At 41.1% G+C, this 19296-nt stretch overlaps 2 protein-coding genes and 1 long non-coding RNA gene across 5 annotated transcripts in view; 1 reads left to right on the forward strand and 2 right to left on the reverse strand.

The window, feature by feature from the left end:
* Positions 1-8755, reverse strand: part of LOC115134166 (leucine-rich repeat-containing protein 56) — a 35834-nt gene extending 27079 nt beyond the window's left edge. The window contains exons 1-2 of one of the 3 annotated variants that reach the window (XM_065022472.1): positions 8692-8755; positions 7835-7949 (exon numbers count right to left, since the gene is read on the reverse strand). In XM_065022472.1, coding sequence (XP_064878544.1) covers positions 7835-7936 — 102 coding nt within the window. In that variant the 5' untranslated portion in view covers positions 7937-7949; positions 8692-8755. Of the gene's footprint in view, positions 1-7789; positions 7950-8691 lie in introns of all 3 variants that reach the window. The other 2 variants (XM_029667868.2, XM_029667866.2) reach the window with 2 other exon arrangements.
* A 109-nt stretch (positions 8756-8864) lies between these two features.
* On the reverse strand, positions 8865-16237 carry LOC135573371 (uncharacterized). The gene is made up of 2 exons (XR_010464701.1): positions 15758-16237; positions 8865-13064 (listed from the first exon to the last, which is right to left on the reverse strand). It is a non-coding gene; the product is annotated as an uncharacterized LOC135573371 (long non-coding RNA).
* A 221-nt stretch (positions 16238-16458) lies between these two features.
* The window catches only part of LOC115134169 (GTPase HRas), a 32408-nt gene continuing 29570 nt past the window's right edge, over positions 16459-19296 (forward strand). Inside the window, exon 1 of the mRNA XM_029667871.2 lies at positions 16459-16740. The gene's annotated coding sequence lies outside the window, so the exon portion shown is untranslated. The remainder of the gene's footprint in view (positions 16741-19296) is intronic.

A 19296-nucleotide genomic window follows, 5' to 3' on the forward strand; every position in this document is an offset into this window, starting at 1 on the left:
TTAGAAATGTCCTCGTTTTTGAAAGAAAAACACTTTCTGTCCATTAAAATAACATAAAATTGATTAGAAATACAGTGTAGACATTGTTAATGTTGTAAATGACTATTGAATCTGGAAGCGGCTGATTTTGAATTGAATATCTACATAGGCGTACAGAGTTCCATTATCAGCAACCATCACTCCTGTGTTCCAATGGTGGTTGTGATGGTTGTTAGCTAATCCAAGTTTATCATTTTAAAAGGATAATTGATCATTAGCAATTATGTTAGCACAGCTTTAAACTGTTGTTCTGATTAAAGAAGCAATAAAATTGGCCTTCTTTAGACTAGTTGAGTATCTGGAGCATCAGCATTTGTGGGTTTGATTACAGGAAACAAAGAACTTTCTTCTGAAACTCGTCAGTCTATTCTTGTTCTGAGAAATGAAGGCTTTTCCATGCGAGAAATTGCCAAGTAACTAAAAGATCTCGTACAACGTTGTGTACTACTCCCTTCACAGAACAGCGCAAACTGGCCCTGACCAGAATAGAAAGAGTGGGAGGCCCCGGTGCACAACTGAGCAAGAGGAGAAGTAAATTAGAGTATCTAGTTTGAGAAACAGACGCCTCACAAGTCCTCAACTGGCAGCTTCATTAAATAGTACCCACAAAACACCAGTCTCAACGCCAACAGTGAAGAGGCGACTCCGGGATGCTGGCCTTCTTGGCCGAGTTGCAAAGAAAAAGCTCAGACTCAGACTGTCAATAAAAATAATAGATTCAAATGGGCAAAAGAACACAGACACTGGACAGAGGAACTCTGCCTAGAAGGCCAGCATCCCGGAGTCGCCTCTTCACTGTTGGCATTGAGACTGCGTGTACTATTTAATGAAGTTGCATTTCTTTCAAAAACAAGGACATTTGTAAGTGACCCCAAACTTTTGAACGGTAGTGTACATATTTCTGATAATTATGCTGAAATTATGTTAATGTAACAAATCTGTAAGTCAGTTTAAGTCATTGTATATAAGTTGAAGTTTTACCTAATTTAAATGTTTATAACGCTGGTTGAAATGAGATGTAAACAGTACTTGCTGACTTTTTGCAAATCCAAATGTGTTTTCCACATAGATTCCACGTCACAATAGGTTGACATACGAGGTTGAAACAACATTGAGTCGACCAGTGTGTGCCCAGTGGGAGTGTTGTGCAGTAACTACTCTTGCTTTTGGAGAAAAAGAAACCAGTGAAAGCTTAACTTCCACAGGCGTCGACAACATTCTAAATTCTACTCATGACTGTGTCTATTGTCTGTCTGTCTGTCGCTGGAGGAGGTAGCCAGGTTCTAGGTTAACACCACAGATGATTATGGATGGGAGTGTTTGCACACCATGCCTTTTGGCTCAGCGTAATCAGAACGGTGCACAGACACCAGAGATAAATCAAAACCTCCCCAATAGCTTTAATGGCCACATCTCAGTAGGCACACCTATGTCTCCTCCCTCCCAGAGACCAATCTCGCTGACAAGGCTAACAGCATTCCCACCAGGCAACAGCACCACAGCTTAATTTATAGTATAAACTAGCCCATCAAATAATTTCAAAAGTGACGCTGAAAGAGAGGGAGAAGAGTGTTCGTTTGCACAGTGTTTGTTTTGATAAAATGCTAACCAACAAACTCTGTTTAAAAGTAACCCTGCAAGGAAAGATTCTCCAGTGTGCCATTCATCAACCTCTGATGCAAGTGAGACTTATGAATGTCCCCCCATATGTCCACTCAGCAATCAAGATAATGGAGCATGTTAATAGCTGTCAGAACAGTGTCACGTCGGAGTCATAGCTCATTCGCTTAGTCACGTGTCTGTTCATTCAAGCATCTTTTAAATGCATAGGAATATAGGAATGTACAGGCGTGGACAAAAGTTGAGAATGACACAAATATTAATATTCAAAGTCTGCTGCCTCAGTTTGTATGATGGCAATTTGCATATACTCCACAATGTTATGAAGAGTGATCAGATGAAATGCAATCAATTGCATAGTCCCTCTTAGCCATGTAAATGAACTGAATCCCCAAAAAAACATTTCCACTGCATTTCAGCCCTGCCACAAAAGGACCAGCTGACATCATGTCAGTGATTCTCTCGTTAACACAGGTGTGATCGTTGACAAGATCAAGGCTGGAGATTACTCTGTCATGCTGATTGAGTTCGAATAACAGACTGGAAGCGTCAAAAGGAGGGTGGTGCTTGGAATCATTGTTCTTCCTCTGTCAACCATGGTTACCTGCAAGGAAACACGTGCTGTCATCATTGCTTTGCACAAAAAGGGTTTCACAGGCAAGGATATTGATGCCAGTAAGATTGCACCTAAATCAACCATTTATCAGATCATCAAGAACTTCAAGGAGAGCGGTTCAATTGTTGTGAAGAAGGTTTCAGGGTGCCCAAGAAAGTCCAGCAAGCGCCAGGACCGTCTCCTAAAGTTGATTCAGCTGCGGCTTCGGGGCACCACCAGCACAGAGCTTGCTCGGGAATGGCAGCAGGCAGGTGTGAGTGCATCTGTACGCACAGTGAGGCGAAGACTTTTGGAGGAAGGCCTGGTGTCAAGAAGGGCAGCAAAGAAGCCACTTCTCTCCAGGAAATACATCAGGGACGGACTGATATTCTGCAAAAGGTACAGGAATTGGACTGCTGAGGACTGGGGTAAAGTCATTTTCTCTGATGAATCCCCTTTCCAATTGTTTGGGGCATCTGGAAAAAAGCTTGTCCGGAGAAGACAGGTGAGCGCTACCATCAGTCCTGTGTCATGCCAACAGTAAAGCATCCTGAGACCATTCATGTGTGGGGTTGCTTCTCAGCCAAGGGAGTGGGCTCACTCACAATTTTGCCTAAGAACACAGCCATGAATAAAGAATGGTACCAATACATCCTCCGAGAGCAACTTCTCCCAACCATCCAGGAACAGTTTGGTGACGAACAATGCATTTTCCAGCATGATGGAGCACCTTACCACTTAATTATCCCTTTTTCCTTATGGCTCGGGGAACAAAACATTAAGATCATGGCCAGGAAACTCCCCAGACCTTAATCCCATTGAGAACTTCAGGTCAATCCTCAAGAGGCGGGTGGACAAACAAAAACCCACAAATTCTGACAAACTCCAAACATTGATTATGCAAGAATAGGCTGCCATCAGTCAGGATGTGGCCCAGAAGTTAATTGACAGCATGTCAGGGTGGATTGCAGAGGTCTTGAAAAAGAAGGGTGAACACTGCAAATATTGACTCTTTGCATCAACTTCATGTAATTGTCAATAAAAGCCTTTGACACTTATGAAATGCTTGTAATTATACTTCTGTATTCCATAGTAACATCTGACAAACAATATCTAAAGACACTGAGGCAGCAGACTTTGTGAAAATTTAGATTTGTGTCATTCTCAAAACTTTTGGCCACGACTGTATATAGCTTTCTGTCTTCATACGGGTAAGGAACCCAAAAATGGAATGTCGGCAATGCAATGTCAGCAATGCAGCCCATTTCGCAACCAATAGGTTTTCTGCCGAATACAATTGGGCGATTCCATGCCAGCGTAGGCTAAAAATATATTTTTGGTATCTCAGATTGTTCTGGTAGGATGTTTGACATGCTTTTTACATTTGTATCAAACGTTTTTTAATAATTAATTTTTTATGATAGTGGAAATTTTAGACCTACAGCGCCTTCAGAAAGTATTCACACTAAAGGTCGACCGATTAATCGGAATGGCCGATTAATTAGGGCCAATTTCAAGTTTTCATAACAATCGGTAATCGGCATTTTTGGACACCAATTATGGTCGATTACATTGCACTCCGAGGATATTGCGTGGCAGGCTGATGACCTGTTATGCGAGTGCAGCAAGGAGCTAGCTAGCAATAAACTTATCTTATAAAAACAATCTTAACAATCTTAACATAATCACTAGTTAACTACACATGGTTGATGATATTACTAGTTTATCTAGATTGTCCTGCGTTGCATATAATCATTGCGGTGCCTGTTAATTTATCATCAAATAACAGCCTACTTCGCCAAATGGGTGATGATTTAACAAGCGCATTCGCGAAAAAAGCACTGTCGTTGCACCATTGTGTACCTAACCATAAACATCAATGCCTTTCTTAAAATCAATACACAAGTATATATTTTTAAACCTGCATATTAAGTTAATATTGCCTGCTAACATGAATTTATTTTAACTAGGGAAATTGTGTCACTTCTCTTGCGTTCTGTGCAAGAGGAGTCAGGGTATATGCAGCAGTTTGGGCTGCCTGGCTCGTTGCGAACTATGTGAAGACCATTTCTTCCAAACAAAGACCGTAATTAATTTGCTGGAATTGTACATAATTATGACATAACTTTGAAGGTTGTGCAATGTAACAGCAATATTTAGACATAGGGATGCCACCCGTTAGATAAAATACGGAACGGTTCCGTATTTCACTGAAAGAATAAACGTTTTGTTTGTTGTTCGAAATAATCCGAATTTGACCGTATTAATGACCTAAGGCTCGTATTCCTGTGTGTTATTATATTAAAATTAAGTCTATGATTTGATATTTTATAGAGCAGTTTAACTGAGCGATGGTAGGAGGCAGCCTTGTAAGCATTCATTCAAACAGCACTTTCCTACATTTGCCAGCAGCTCTTCAAGCATTGCGCTGTTTATGACTTCAAGCCTATCAACTCCCGAGATTAGGCTGGCAATACTATAGTGCCTATAAGAACATCCAATAGTCAAAGGTATATGAAATACAAATGGTATAGAGAGAAATAGTCCTATAATAACTACAACCTAAAACTTCTTACCTGGGAATATTTTAGACTCATGTTAAAAGGAACCACCAGCTTTCATATGTTCTCATGTTCTGAGCAAGGAACTTAAACGTTAGATTTTTAACATGGCAAATATTGCACTTTTACACTTTGTTTTTGCATTATATAAACCAAATTGAACATGTTTCATTATTTATGTGAGACTAAATTGATTTTATTGATGTATTATATTTAGTTAAAATAAAGTGTTCATTCAGTATTGTTGTTACTAAAAATATATATATATATATTTTTATATAATCGGTATCGTCTTTTTTTGGTCCTCCAATAATCGGTATCGGCGTTGGAAAATCATAATCGGTCGACCTCTAATTCACACCCTTTAACTTTTTCCACATTTTGTTGTGTTACAGACTGAATTTAAAATAGATTACATTTAGATCCATTTGTCACTGGCCTACACACACACACACACACACACACACACACACACACACACACACACACACAATACCCCATAATATAAAAGTGTAATTATGGTTTTTGAAATGTTTACAAATTAAAAGCTGAAATGTGTTGAGTCAATAAGTATTCAACCCCTTTGTTATGGAAAGCCTAAATAAGTTGAGGAGTAAACATTTACTAAACAAGTCACATAAGTTGCATGGACTCTGTGTACAATAATAGTATTTAACCTGATTTTTGAATGACTACCTCGTCTCTGTACCCACACAATTATCTGTAAGGTCCCACAGACGAGCAGTGAATTTCAAACAGATTCAACCACAAAGACCAGGGAGGTTTTGTAATGCCTCGCGAAGGGCACCTATTGGTAGATGGGTAACAAAACAAAAAAAAGAAAACATTGAATATCCTTTTGAACAAGGTGAAGTTATTAATACACTTTGGATGGTGTATCAATACACCCAGTCACTACAAAGATACAGGCGTCCTTCCTAACTCAGTTGCCAGAAAGGAAGGAAACCACTCAGAGATTTCACCATGAGGCCAATGATGACTTTAAAACAGTTACAGAGTTTAATGGCTGTGATAGGAGAACACTGAGGATGGATCAACAACATTGTATTTACTCCACAACACTAACCTAATTGACAGAGTGAAAAGAAGGAAGCCTATAAAAAAAATATTCCAAAACATGCATACTGTTTGCAACAAGGCACTAAAGTAATTCTGCAAAAAATGTGGCAGATTGTTAACTCTTTGTCCTGAATACAAAGTGTTATGTTTGGGGCAAATCCAATACAACACAGTTCGAAGTACCACTCTCCATATTTTCAAGCACAGTGGTGGCTGCATCATGTTATTGGTATGCTTGTAATCGTTAAGCACTGGGCAGTTTTTCAGGATAAAAAAATCAAATGGCATGGCAAAATCCTAGAGAAAAACCTGGTTCAGTCTGCTTTCTGCTAGACACCGAGATTAATTCACTTTTCAGCAGGACAATAACCTAAAACACAAGGCCAAATCTACACTGGAGTTGCTTACCAAGAAGACAGTGAATGGCCGAGTTACAGTTTTAAAAACGTATGGCAAGATCTGAAAATGGCTGTCTATTAATAATCAACAACCAATTTGACAGAGCTTGAAAGATTCTGAAAAGTATAATGAGAAAAGGTTGCACAATCCAGGTGTGGAAAGGTCTTAGAGAATGAAAAATGTATGTACTCATTACTGTAAGTTTCTCTGGATAAGAGTGTCTGCTAAATGACTAAAATGTTACCCAGAAAGACTCACAGCTGTCATCGTCGCCAAAGGTGCTTCTACAAAGTATTGACTCAGGGGTGTGACTACTTCTGTAAATCAGTATTTCTGTATTTAATTTGTTAATAAATTTGCTAAAATTTCTAAAAAAGGTGTTCACTTTGTCATTATGGGGTATTACAGTATGTGTATATGGGTGTGGGGGGAAAAAAGATTTAATCAATTTTGAATTTAGGCTGTAATACAACAAAATGTGGAATAAGTCAAGAGGTATGAATACTTTCTGAAGGTACTGTACTTTATACATGACTCCTATAAGACCTTATGGTCCATGAACTGTACATGATACAGACAACATATTGGTGTCATTATACTCCTTATAATGTGCTCTAGCATATGGAGTATGTATAGATTCTGAAATCGAAATATTCACATTAATTTATTCAACTTTAAAAATCTAAATACCCTTTTTGATTTGGTTCATTTTAAAACATATTGTTTGGAATAATAGGCCTATACACTACGATAACATAAAATGTCCAGAGTGGGCTCTCTGCTAATTCTGAAGTTATGATAAATGTTATGAGCACCACCAACACAGTGAATGGGAAAATTGTTTCAAAGGGAACTACCTCTGCTGGTGATTTGCTGCATATGCAAACCTAAAGGAAGGCTGTGATTGGGTTAATGATCTATAGTGTCAATTTCTATGTATAAAATGGGTAATTTCATTAAAAGTACCAGAGAGCTCACTCTGGAAATTGTACGTGTTTGAAAAGTATATTGTTCAAAACATTCTGTCAAAAAATTGCCAATTCAAAAAGGGTACTTTTGAGATATTCATATTCATATTATAATTTTGTATATGGAATAAATTAATGTGAAAAATGTATTTCAGAATCTAGACATACTAGATATTTGAGTGCACACTAATATGAGTAAAATGACACCAAGATGTTGTCTGTATCATGTAGGGTTCACAGATCATAGGTTTTTACAGAAAGCATGTATAGGTCTTAAAAGGGCCTAAAATGGCCACTTTCATCATGATTGTCTCATAAATGGTTTGTGATACAAATGTAAAAAGCATGTCAAACATATTCTTCCTCCCAATGAAGTTTATGTTAGAATCAGAGATAGCCCTAAAATATTTTTGCTACGCTGGCATGGAATTGCCCAATTATAGAATTGTGTTGATGCACTAAATTCAGTCAAGCATGCTTCCACATCTATAATTAGCCTATAAAAAGGGCCACACCCCTCCCTTTACCAATAGGAGCCCCACCAGCTTTTCTGGAGAGAGGTAGAGCTCCACCTGCATGTCAGAGTCCTCATAAGCAGCAGGGGTTGGGTTCATCTGACCAGACCCACTCAGCTCAGTCACCAGTACCCTCGCTGAGTCCTGGGAACAAATCATCACTCACAGACACCTGGAAGTGGTCAAATGATAATAGGTTAGTGGAAAAAGGTAACATTCTGTGCAGGGGCAGACTGGCCCATCTGGCATTTACATGAAATGCCAGATGGGCCAGTCCAGTTTTGGCCCAGTGGGTCTGTCTAACCTGGGTTTTTTTGCACAAAGGGATCGCTAATAATGGGGGCCTGGAGGAAAAAATTAAATACAAAAAAAAATAGGCCAGTGTGGGGGCCTCAAGGGGGAAAAATAGAAATGCCAGGGCCAATTTCTGGTCCCAGTCTGCCCCTGATTCTCTGTGTCAGAAGGTTGGTAGCCTACGTGGAAATTCAGGGTGATGATGTAGCACCTGTTTTTGCAATGAAAACCATGGAAGAATATAGCTAGCTTTATAAACTCAAAGCATAGAATATTTGGCTTATGGCTAGCTAGCTGTCATTATCAACTTCTGATTAACATACTGTATCTAACGTATGTTGTATCAATTCCTAAAGAAGACATTCTGAGGCACTGTCAGAAGAAGTAACTAATCTGGTTATCTGGATATTTGGTTAGTTAGCCTAGCTATCTAGTTAGCTAGCTGACATCCCACACTTAAAGCTAGGATATGAAAACAAGCGGTCTAACATCTCAATTGCATACAAGTTTGTTGACGTTTTGAATGGCTGCAGATAACAAATGACTGTAAAAGGCTAAATGTAATCACAAATAACTCTTCATTGTGATGATCAAATATCCAATGTCGTATTTCTTCTTACCTTATGAAGTGAACATTCTTCAGAGCATTTACAAAGACACGCACAAGTTTGCTTGACAACGCACCCAACTTCCTGGATACGATGATAAAGTTGGCTTTGCCCCTTGGGATATGTAGTCAATATGTTATCGTATTGATCGATTACAACACAACGATGATACATGACCATACATGTTCGTTTCAAAGTTTATTGGTCGCAGTTTAGCATATGTTATAGTTGGTGCAGCTAAATGCTTATGTTAGTATCTCCATTAAACTGTCAAAAAAGTAGGCCTACACACATATTCCAAATTAAATTTGTATGCCATATATGTATATATACACACAGGATGAATTTACACAACATATAGGCCTATTATGAATTATATGTAGGCTACAGCAGTAGGTATAGACTATTACAGTGAGCAATGTCAAGAGACCAGTATATAAATAAATATGTGGTGTGTATAAACAGTGCAATGTACAGTAGTACAAATATTAGAATGAGATGTGTCGAGAATAAAGTAGGCCTATATAAACACAGTACAAAACCCCATGGCAAATGGATAGAATTGCAAGAATTAGCTTCCGAACCAGAGTCTGGAATATAAAATGTACTGTATGTATATGAATGGTGTGTATAGACAGTATGTGTAAAGCAGTATTCATACTTCCACATTTTGTTGTTCCAGTCTGAATTTAAAATGGATTAAAGATACAAATTCACACAATACACCATAATCATGATAACAACACCCAACAGTAGCACACGTTCCAGCAGGTATATCTCACTGATCATCCCCAAAGTCAACACCTCGTTTGGCCGCCTTTCCTTCCACTTCTCTGCTGCCAGTGACTGGAACGAATTGCAAAAATCGCTGAAGTTGGAGACTTATTTCCCTCACCACCTTTAAACTTCAACTATTTTCTACTGTGTCATTGACTTGTTTGTGTTATTGGCTTGTTTATTGTTTACTCCATGTGTAACTCTGTGTTGTTGTCAGTGTCACACTGCTTTGCTTTATCTTGGCCAGGTCACAGTTGCAAATGAGAACTTGTTCTCAACTAGCCTACCTCGTAAAATAAAGGTGAAATAAAAAAATAAAATGACAAAGTGAAAACAAGTTTAGATATGTTTATGCAAATGTATTAAAAATAAAATAAGTATCTCATTTACATTAGTATTCACACCCCTGAGTTATAATCAACTTTGGCAGCGATTACAGCTGTAATTCTTTCTGGGTAAATCTCTAAGACCTTTGCACACCTGGATTGTACAATATTTGCACATCATTCTTTTTAAAATTCTTCAATCTCTGTCATGTTGGTTGTTGATCATTGCTAGACAGCCATTTAAGTTTTTGCAATAGATGTTCAAGCCGATTTAAGTCAAAACTGTAACTAGGCCACTCAAATCAAATTGTATTTGTCACATGTGCCGAATACAACCGTGAAATGCTTACTTACGAGCCCTTAAACCAACAATGCAGAGTTTTTAAAAAGTAAGTAAGAAAAATATGCTAAATAAGCAAAAGGAAAAATAGGATACAATAAAAAATAACAAGGCTATATACACAAGGGATACTGGAACCAAGTCAATGTACAGGGGTACAGGGTAGTTGAGGTAATATGTACCTCAATTGTAGGTAGGGGTAAAGTACTATGCATAGATAATAAACAGAGGGTAGCAGCAGCGTATGTGAAGATTGTGAAGGAATGTTAATGTGTGTGTTTGTGTGTTGGAGTATCAGTGTAATATGTGTGAGTGTGTGGTTAGAGTCCAATGAGTGTACATCAAGCCTGTGCAAGAGAATCAGTGTAAACAAATAAGAAAAAATACAAATAAAAAGGGGTAATTGCAAATTGTCCAGGTAGCCATTTGATGAACTGCTCAGCAGTCTTGGGGTAGCCCTGGTATAGACGTTCCTGATGGCAGAGAGCTCAGCCACAGTGATGTAAAGGGCCGTACGCACTATCCTCTGCAGCGCCTTGCGGTCGAATGCCGAGCGGTTGCCATACCAAGTGTTGATGCAACCCGTCAGGATGCTCGCAATGGTGTTAACCACTCGGCTATGGGGAGCGTGATCGCACAGTCGCCCGGAACATCTGGAGCTCTCATGCATGGTTCAGTATTGCCTGCCTCGAAGCAAACATAGAAGGCACTTAGCTCAGGAACATTCAATATCGTCTTGGTAAGCAACTCCAGTGTATATTTGGACTCGTTTGTATTTATTTTTTGCTGAAAAGTGAACTTGTCTCCCAGTGTCCGTTGGAAAGCAGAATTAACCAAGATTTTCCTCTAGGATTTTGCTTATGCTTAGCTCTATTCTCGTAAAAAAAATTGGGTGTACATTTTTGTTGTAATTTTTACCCCCTTTTCTCCCCAATTAATATCTTGTCTCATCGCTGCAACTCAACAATGGGCTTGGGAACGGCGAGTCATGCATCCTCCGAAACATGACCCGCCAAGCTGTGCTTCTTAACACCCGCTCGCTTAACCCAGAAGCACCAATATGTCAGAGGAAACACCATTCAACTGACGACCGAAGTCAGCCTGCAGGCAACCTGCCCTACACAAGGAGACGCTAGAGCGCGATGAGCCAAATAAAGCCCCCCTGGCCAAACCCTCCCCTAACCCGGATGACGCTGGGCTAATTTTGCACCGCCCTATGGGACTTCCGTATTCCGCTTCCAGATGGTAGTGGGGTGAACATGCTGTGGCTTGGGTGGCTGAGGTCCTTGATGATCTACTTCTTGGCCTTCCTGTGACACCGGGTGCTGTAGATGTCCTGGAGGCCGGCTGCAACCATGTTTCAGATAATTTTGTATTGTTCTGTACATAAATCTGAGACACTCCATTTAATATGATATGTTACGATTCGTTGGTATGCATTAATTAGTGGATGTCCATCATCCATTTCATTAGACATGTTAAGAATTCACAAAAATATGTTACGATTTGTGCAAAACGTATGATATGTTACAAATTCCAATTAGTTGTTGCTAACTTTGGCTAGGTGGCTAATGCTAACGTTAGCTAGCTGGCTAAAGTTAGCTAGGCTAGGAATTTGGGTTAGGAGTTACATTAAAGGGTTAGGGTTAGGAATAGCTAACATGCTAAGTAGTTGAAAAGTAAATAAAAAGTAGCAAGTAATTGCAAAGTTGCTAAAATGCTAAAGTTGTCCGTGATGAAATTCAAACACTCAACACTTTTTCTTCAGTAACCTTCTGCCTATTGTAACCGTACCAAACATAATATACACTACACGACCAAAGTATTTGGAGACCTGCTAGTCAAACACCTCATTCCAAAATCATGGGCATTAATATGGTGTTGGTCCCCCCTTTGCTGCTATAATAGCCTCCACTTTTCTTGGAAGGCTTTCCACTAGATGTTGGAACATTGCGGCGGGGATGTCAGGGCTCTGTGCAGGACAGTCAAGTTCTTCCACACCGATCTCGACAAACCATTTCTGGATGGACCTTGCTTTGTCCTAAAACAGGAAAGGGCCTTCCTCTAACTGTTGCCACAAAGTTGGAAGCACAGGATCGTCTAGAATGTCATTGCATGCTGTAGCGTTAAGATTTCCCTTCACTGGAACTAAGGGGCCTAGCCCAAACCATGAAAAACAGTTCCAGACCATTATTCCTCCTCCACCAAACTTAACAGTTGGACCGCTCTGGATAAGAGCGTCTGCTAAATGACTTAAATGTAAATGTAAATGACTATGCCTTTCGGGCAGATAGTGTTCTCCTGGCATCTGCTAAACCCAGATTCGTCCGTCGGGCTGAATGAAGCATGAGAACACGTTTCCACTGCCCCAGAGTCCAATGGCGGCGAGATATAAACTCAGTCAAATTTATTTATAAAGCCCTTTTCACATAAGCTGTACAAAAACTCAGCCTAAAACCCCAAACAGCAAGCAATGCAGACGTAGAAGCACGGTGGCTAGCAAAAACTCCCTAGAAAGGACAGAACATAGGAACAAACCTAGAGAGGAACCAGGCTCTGAGGGGTGGCCAGTCCTCTTCTGGCTGTGCCGCGTGGCAATAACAGAACATGGTCAAGATGTTCAAACGTTCATAGATGACCTGCTGGGTCAGATAATAATAATCAGTGGTTGTAGAGGGTGCAACAGGTCAGCACCTCAGGAGTAAATGTCAGTTGGCGTTTCATAGCCGATCATTCAAAGTCAGAGACAGCAGGTGCGGTAGAGAGAGGGTCCAAAACAGCAGGTCCGGGACAAGGTAGCACATCCAGTGAACAGGTCAGGGTTCCATAGCCTTAGGCAGAACAGTTGAAACTGGAGCAGCAGCATGACCAGGTGGGCTTGGGACAGCAAGGAGTCATCAGGCCAGGTAGTCCTGAGGCATGGTCCAAGGGCTCAGGTCCTCCTTGAGAAGAGAAATAGAGAGTATACTTAAAATTCACATTTTTGGACAGAAAGTTTCTGAGTTTTGCAATGTTTACGAAGATGGAAAAAAGCTGTCCTTGAAATATTCTTGATGTGTTCGTCAAAAGAGAGATCAGGGTCCAGAGTAACGCCGAGATCCTTCACAGTTTTATTTGAGATGACTGTACAACCATCAAGATTAATTGTCAGATCCAACAGAAGATCTCATTGTTTCTTGGGACCTAGAACTAGCATCTCTGTTTTGTCCGAGTTTAAAAGTAAAACATTTGACGCTATCCACTTCTTTATGTCTGAAACACAGGCTTCCAGGGAGGGCAATTTTGAGGCTTCACCATGTTTCATCGAAATGTACAGCTGTGTATCGTCCGCATAGCAGTGAAAGTTAACATTATGTTTCCAAATGATATCACAAAGAGGTAGACTATACAGTGAAAACAATAGTGGTCCTAAACTGGGACCTTGAGGAACACCGAAATGTACAGTTGATTTGTCAGAAGACAAACCATCCACAGAGACAAACTGATATATTCCCGACAGCTAAGATCTAAACCAGGCTAGAACTTGTCCGTGTTGACCAATTTGGTTTTCCAATCTCTCCAAAAGAATATGGTGATCGAGTATCAAAAGCAGCACTAAGGTCTACACCACTAGAACGCTTTGCAGTTCTTGTACTGATGTTGCTTCCAGAGGCAGTTTTGAACTCGGTAGTGAGTGTTGCAACCGAGGACAGACGATTTTTACTCGCTACACACTTCAGCACTCAGAGGTCCCTTTCTATGAGCTTGTGTGGCCTACCACTTCACAGCTGAGCCTTTGTTGCTCCTAGATAATTTCCACTACACAATAACAGCACTTACAGTTGACTGGGAAGCAGGGCAGAAATTTGACAAATGAACTTATTGGAAAGGTGGCATCTCATGACAGTGCCACATTGACATTGAAAGTCACTGAGCTCTTCAGTAAGGCCATTCTACTGCCAATGTTTGTCTATGGAGATTGCATGGCTGTGTGGTCGATTTTATACACCTGTCAGCAACGGTTTGGGCTGAAATAGCCAAATCCACTCATTTGATGGGGTGTCCACATACTTTTGTATATATAGTGTATCATACTAATTTGAGTGTCCCGGATTTACGTTTACTATGTTATATCTAGGCTATGAGACTAGGCTGGGAGGGTAGGCAGTGTGCCCGACGATGCGTTGGACTGACTGCACCACCACGATGGTGCAGCTGTTGAAGTTTGCGCTGGTCTAAAAGAGGATTTACACTTACCGGAGGCTTTCCGAAATGCGATCCGGAGGCTCCGTAAAGTGAGTTTGCACTTGCAGAGCCTCCGGAGGCTTGCCAAGGGCAACTCAAGCTCTGTACCGCATCGCTGTGTGCATCCAAAATGTTTTCACAATGTGGAGGGCTCCGTATTGCCCCGGATTGACATGATTGGTTGATGGTAGATGAGGGTGGAAGGTCCTGTTAAATACAAATTTACTTCCTTGACAACAGCTCTACTCTGTTTGCGAAGAAGTTTGAACGCTCTGGCTTCTGTGGAGGCCGCATCACAGTAAATGCTGTGGCAGTACAGCACTGCAGATGTCAGATTGACCATGCAGAGTCTTTAAGCCAATTTATGCCTGCTCCGTTTGCAATCCGGAGACTGTGCAGATGGTTAGACGCAATTGCATAGCCTCTAGAGGTTTGTGGAATCCAAATTGAACTCCGTACCGCATCACCATGCACCTCCTAAATTTTGTAACAATGTGGAGGGCTGGCTTCGCATTGACATGATTGGTTGGTTGGTTGGTGGTGGCGGGAGGTGCTGTATAAACACAAACTCACGTTCTTGACAACTTCCTTCATAGCAGCTCTGCTCTGCAAAGTGCAAAAAGTATGAATGTCCTGACTTCTGCAGAGGCCATACACAGTAAACACTGTACAGCCACTGTAGAGCCTTTTAAAGGCCTTGCATAGTCAATCCGATGTCTGCAGAGGCCATACACAGTAAACACTGTACAGCCACTGCAGAGCCTTTTAAAGGCCTTGCATAGTCAATCCGATGTCTGCAGAGGCCATACACAGTAAACACTGTACAGCCACTGCAGAGCCTTTTAAAGGCCTTGCATAGTCAATCCGATGTCTGCATTGGCCATGCAGCCTTTTTGGGCATTCATACTTACTGCACTTCGCTGAGCAGCTCAGAGCTGTTGTGAAGGAATTTGTCAAGGAAATTAGTTTGTGTTTATACAGGACTTTCCACCCTCACCTACCATCAACCAATCATGTCAATGCGGAGTTATGGCGCCCTCTTCATTGTTACAAAATGTGAGAGGCACATGGTGATGAGGTATGGAGCTCAATTTGGCCTCAGGAGGCTCCGCAATTGCGTTACGCCATCCATATGGTGCCTCTGACCACATTTTCAGATCAAACATAAATTGGCTCTTAGCATAGCCTCGGGAAGTAGGGGAGCTGAGGGTGCTGCAACACCCCCTGAAAAATCTGAATAATTATCATTTTAAAATCATTGTATTTCTTTCACAAAAGTTGTGCACTGGGCCTTTAATTGTCATGCATTAGCTGACTGACATACGATATAGCAGAGCCAACGCAAGTAAAACCTTTCAACCCCCCAGTCTGCCCAAAAAAATCGCGGCGCCCTCACCCCCCAACTACTTACTGTAGCGATGACTCTTGCGGACCAAGCCGAATTTCTTCAGCCTTCTGAGGTTGAAGAGGCGTTAGTTCTCCTTCTTCACAACGATCTCGGTGTGGGGGGACATTTTCATGTCCTCGGTGATGTGCACGCCGAAGAGGCACATGAAGCGTTTGACCCTCTCTACTGCGGCCCCATCGATGTGGATAGGGCGTGCTCTCTCTGTTGTCTCTTGTAGTCCACGATCAGCTCCTTTGTTTTGTTGAGGGAGAGGTTTCATTTTGGTCTACACATTAGGCCTATATTAAAATTAAAACAAATCTACATTTCTAATTTAACTCCCAGGTTGACTTTATCTAGGATTAGGCTAAATTTAGAGAATAAAAATGCATAAATCACGTGAAGATACTCCGGCATTTGTAATTGTACTGCGATATGCCCACACTGCCGCTTTATATTTTGCAGTGTTACAGATAGGCCTTACCGACCAATGTAATAACGATGGTCAAAACAGGCAACTAAACAGCGGTGTATTCATTACGGAAACCGTTTAAGAACGGAAACAAACAGCAAAATGAGAGTTTTCTATTTAACAATTTCAGGTAAATCCCTCACCGTTTGGTTCTGATTGTTTCCGTTTAAGAAACGTTTTGTTACAGAATCGGCGGAATGAATACACCCCTGTGCTCACCGGGGCGGTTCATACAGGGCTGGGCGTGGGCTCCAACAGACTTGACTTCATCCTCTCGGTCTTCGAAGCACATTGTGCGCTATGACTTAACCTCGCGTACAACATTGAACGAATGCTGTAAAAATTGGGCTGAAAAGTATGAGTTCTGGAATAATAACATATTTATGTTGTCGAACACTGTTGTGAGACATTCGTTGAGAAAACGGGCCTACCATTTGTATTTCTATTCTTGGAACACTCAGAAGCTACTGAGTTGAAACATTGTTTCCAGTAGACCAAGTCACGCTCCTGATTATTGGGTAGAGCTCTGCTTGTTGTAAGTATTGCGTGCACGTTTTTCATCTATTACACACATATAAGCTATTTGAACTGTCGCTCATTGTTATTTTGTGTGCTTGGTCCAGGGAACCCATACAGGGGACCAAAAGTAGTGTTTTTACAGCTCGAGCTCGTTCACACCGCCACTGCTGCGGCGCACCTTTTTATTTTTTTTAGGACATTCACACGTACATCAGGCTGAATCTCGTTGGCAAGCACAACATTGGGAGGTGTAGCCTGACGTTTTGGCAGACAAACTGCTATTCGCGTGATCATTGACCCAAACCATAGGAATATTGGTAGGCCTATTGAATCAGTTTGTGTATATTATTTTCTCAAATATAGGAATTTAGTTCGTAGGCTAAATCCCCTGGTCAGCCCATAAACTTTACGGACAGGGGGTCATCTGCTGCTGATATATAGGCTAAGCTAAACCAAGGAAGGCATACTAGAAAATGAACCCCCTGATATTTTCATTGGCATTGTCAAGAAATTCAAGTATTAAACTGTTGCCATTTTGTATGGCCAGGCTATTCGATGAGCGCTGCAATAGTGGCTGTAGCTTGAAGACCACACAGACAAGGGTGACGCCCCGTCTTGTAGGCTACACCGAATTGTAGCACTGCGGAAGTTGCATTTAATTACTAGGCAGTTGATTAAGAACCCGATTCTACACTGATATGATTGGTCAAGGACCAGGAATATATAATTTTTGTAGTCTAGAGACAGCCGACTAGTTTCGGCTCACCAGACCACAACGTCGCAAGTTTGTCTATGTCGCATGCCTTACATTCGAAGCTGATGCTTGGAATAACATGCGATTTTGTTGTTGAGTAGCCTGAAGTAAAAAAACAAACAAAAAAGCATGAGAGGCCTGGTATTTCCGGTAGAGTATCTCACATAAGGCTAAATACAAAGCTAATTCAACAGCATTGCTATTTTAGCTACCGATGCCTACCAAGGTGTAGCGACTCTCATTGCTCCTCAGTGGGCTATGACATCATACATGCGGTGTTGACCAAGAGACAGATCTATGACCCATGATGTAGCCTAAAAGCATAATATATTCTCAGTCTTTATATGCCTCCATTTCATTCATTGCAGTTCAGTTTCACCCATCGTCAGTCATTAGGTGTTTTGATAACTTCATCTGAAGCATGATTCATGTCAACAATAGCCCATGAGAGCAATACCGTTTTATACAAAAAGTGATCATGCTGATCAAGGTCTCTACAGATTTACACTCAAGCTAGATATACCATTGATTTGGACACTCTTAGATTTAGAAAGGGTTCTATTCGTGTAAAGGGTACGGTGGTGGTATATAACACTTGATAATGGTTAGCTGAAGCTACATGAGGGACACGGCACTTCTCTAATTCTTGGGAAGAGTGGCTTTGCGTTGCGGATTGTTTACTAATAGATTCAATGGATGGTCTTCCAGTTGCTTTCTATTGTCATGGAGCTGAATAGAAATAGTCTTTGTCCACTGATGGTCCTGGCTGTATTGTGTGTGTGTGCTGTTTTGTCTGCAGGTCTCTTCTCAGCCTGTGTTCTTGGGGAGGACTATAGAGCAGAGGATTCTGGGTGGGTTCTTCCTTGTCCAGGAAGGCCTTTGTTTATGCAGCTCTCAGGGATGGCTCTGATTGTTGGTGGGGGTTGTCTGATGAATCATCTCACCTGATCTCTCTCTCACACAAACACATACACAAAAACACACTTATTTACTCACCATGAAATGCTTAGTCAATGTCACAAACCTGACTGTTAACAATATATGCATCTCATATTTCTTGATCAGTTATTTTTTTTGGTTCTCATTTTATGTTGCATTGACACTTAAGTGGGCCCTTCCCGCTGCACAGCCTACATGCCAGTGTCCCACAGGTGTCAGAGGCTATCGGGTTGGCAGTGTTTAGTGTGGTCATCTGTCCTTTTTATCTCACCACCTGGCTCCATCACCTGATCCCTGGTTAACAACCTGAAAGGATGACCCAATGGAAAAATGTCACATTTTGCTAAGAGGCTGTTTTGAAGCTAGGGCCCTCACCTCCTCTCTCCCTCTGTCACTATTGGCGAGAGCAGAGGGAACACTGCACTTCCACCCTTTCTGCTTTCCGATAAGATGCTACATCTCGATTCCAAGTCTCTTAATTAGTTGACAAACTGTTTTGTTCTGTGATCCTATTCATATGATGTGCGGGCTTCTATCTTCACATTGTGTTCTGATGTATGAGCCATGGATGTAATGGGGTTAGTCCTGAAGGTCTCAGTATTTACCTTATCTTGTAAATGGATGGATTTTCTGATGCTGAATTGTGTCAAGGCTGGGCTACATTGTGTTGTAGCATTGCAGCTGAGCCTCATGTAGTGATGGTGCACTGGGGGGGGCTTGGTCTAGGCTCCATGATGGTTTCTCAGTGTTCGATTGTGATCTTTCCCTAGAGAGGTTTCTCTTACCATCATCGCTCCATTAAAAATCTATCCCTGCTATGGGCTTGTGGCTCTGCCAATATGGATCCTTTAACCTATTAGTGTTTTAGTTGAGAGAGTG

Source organism: Oncorhynchus nerka, linkage group LG9a (assembly GCF_034236695.1).
Source record: "Oncorhynchus nerka isolate Pitt River linkage group LG9a, Oner_Uvic_2.0, whole genome shotgun sequence".
Classification (NCBI taxonomy): Eukaryota; Metazoa; Chordata; class Actinopteri; order Salmoniformes; family Salmonidae; genus Oncorhynchus; species Oncorhynchus nerka.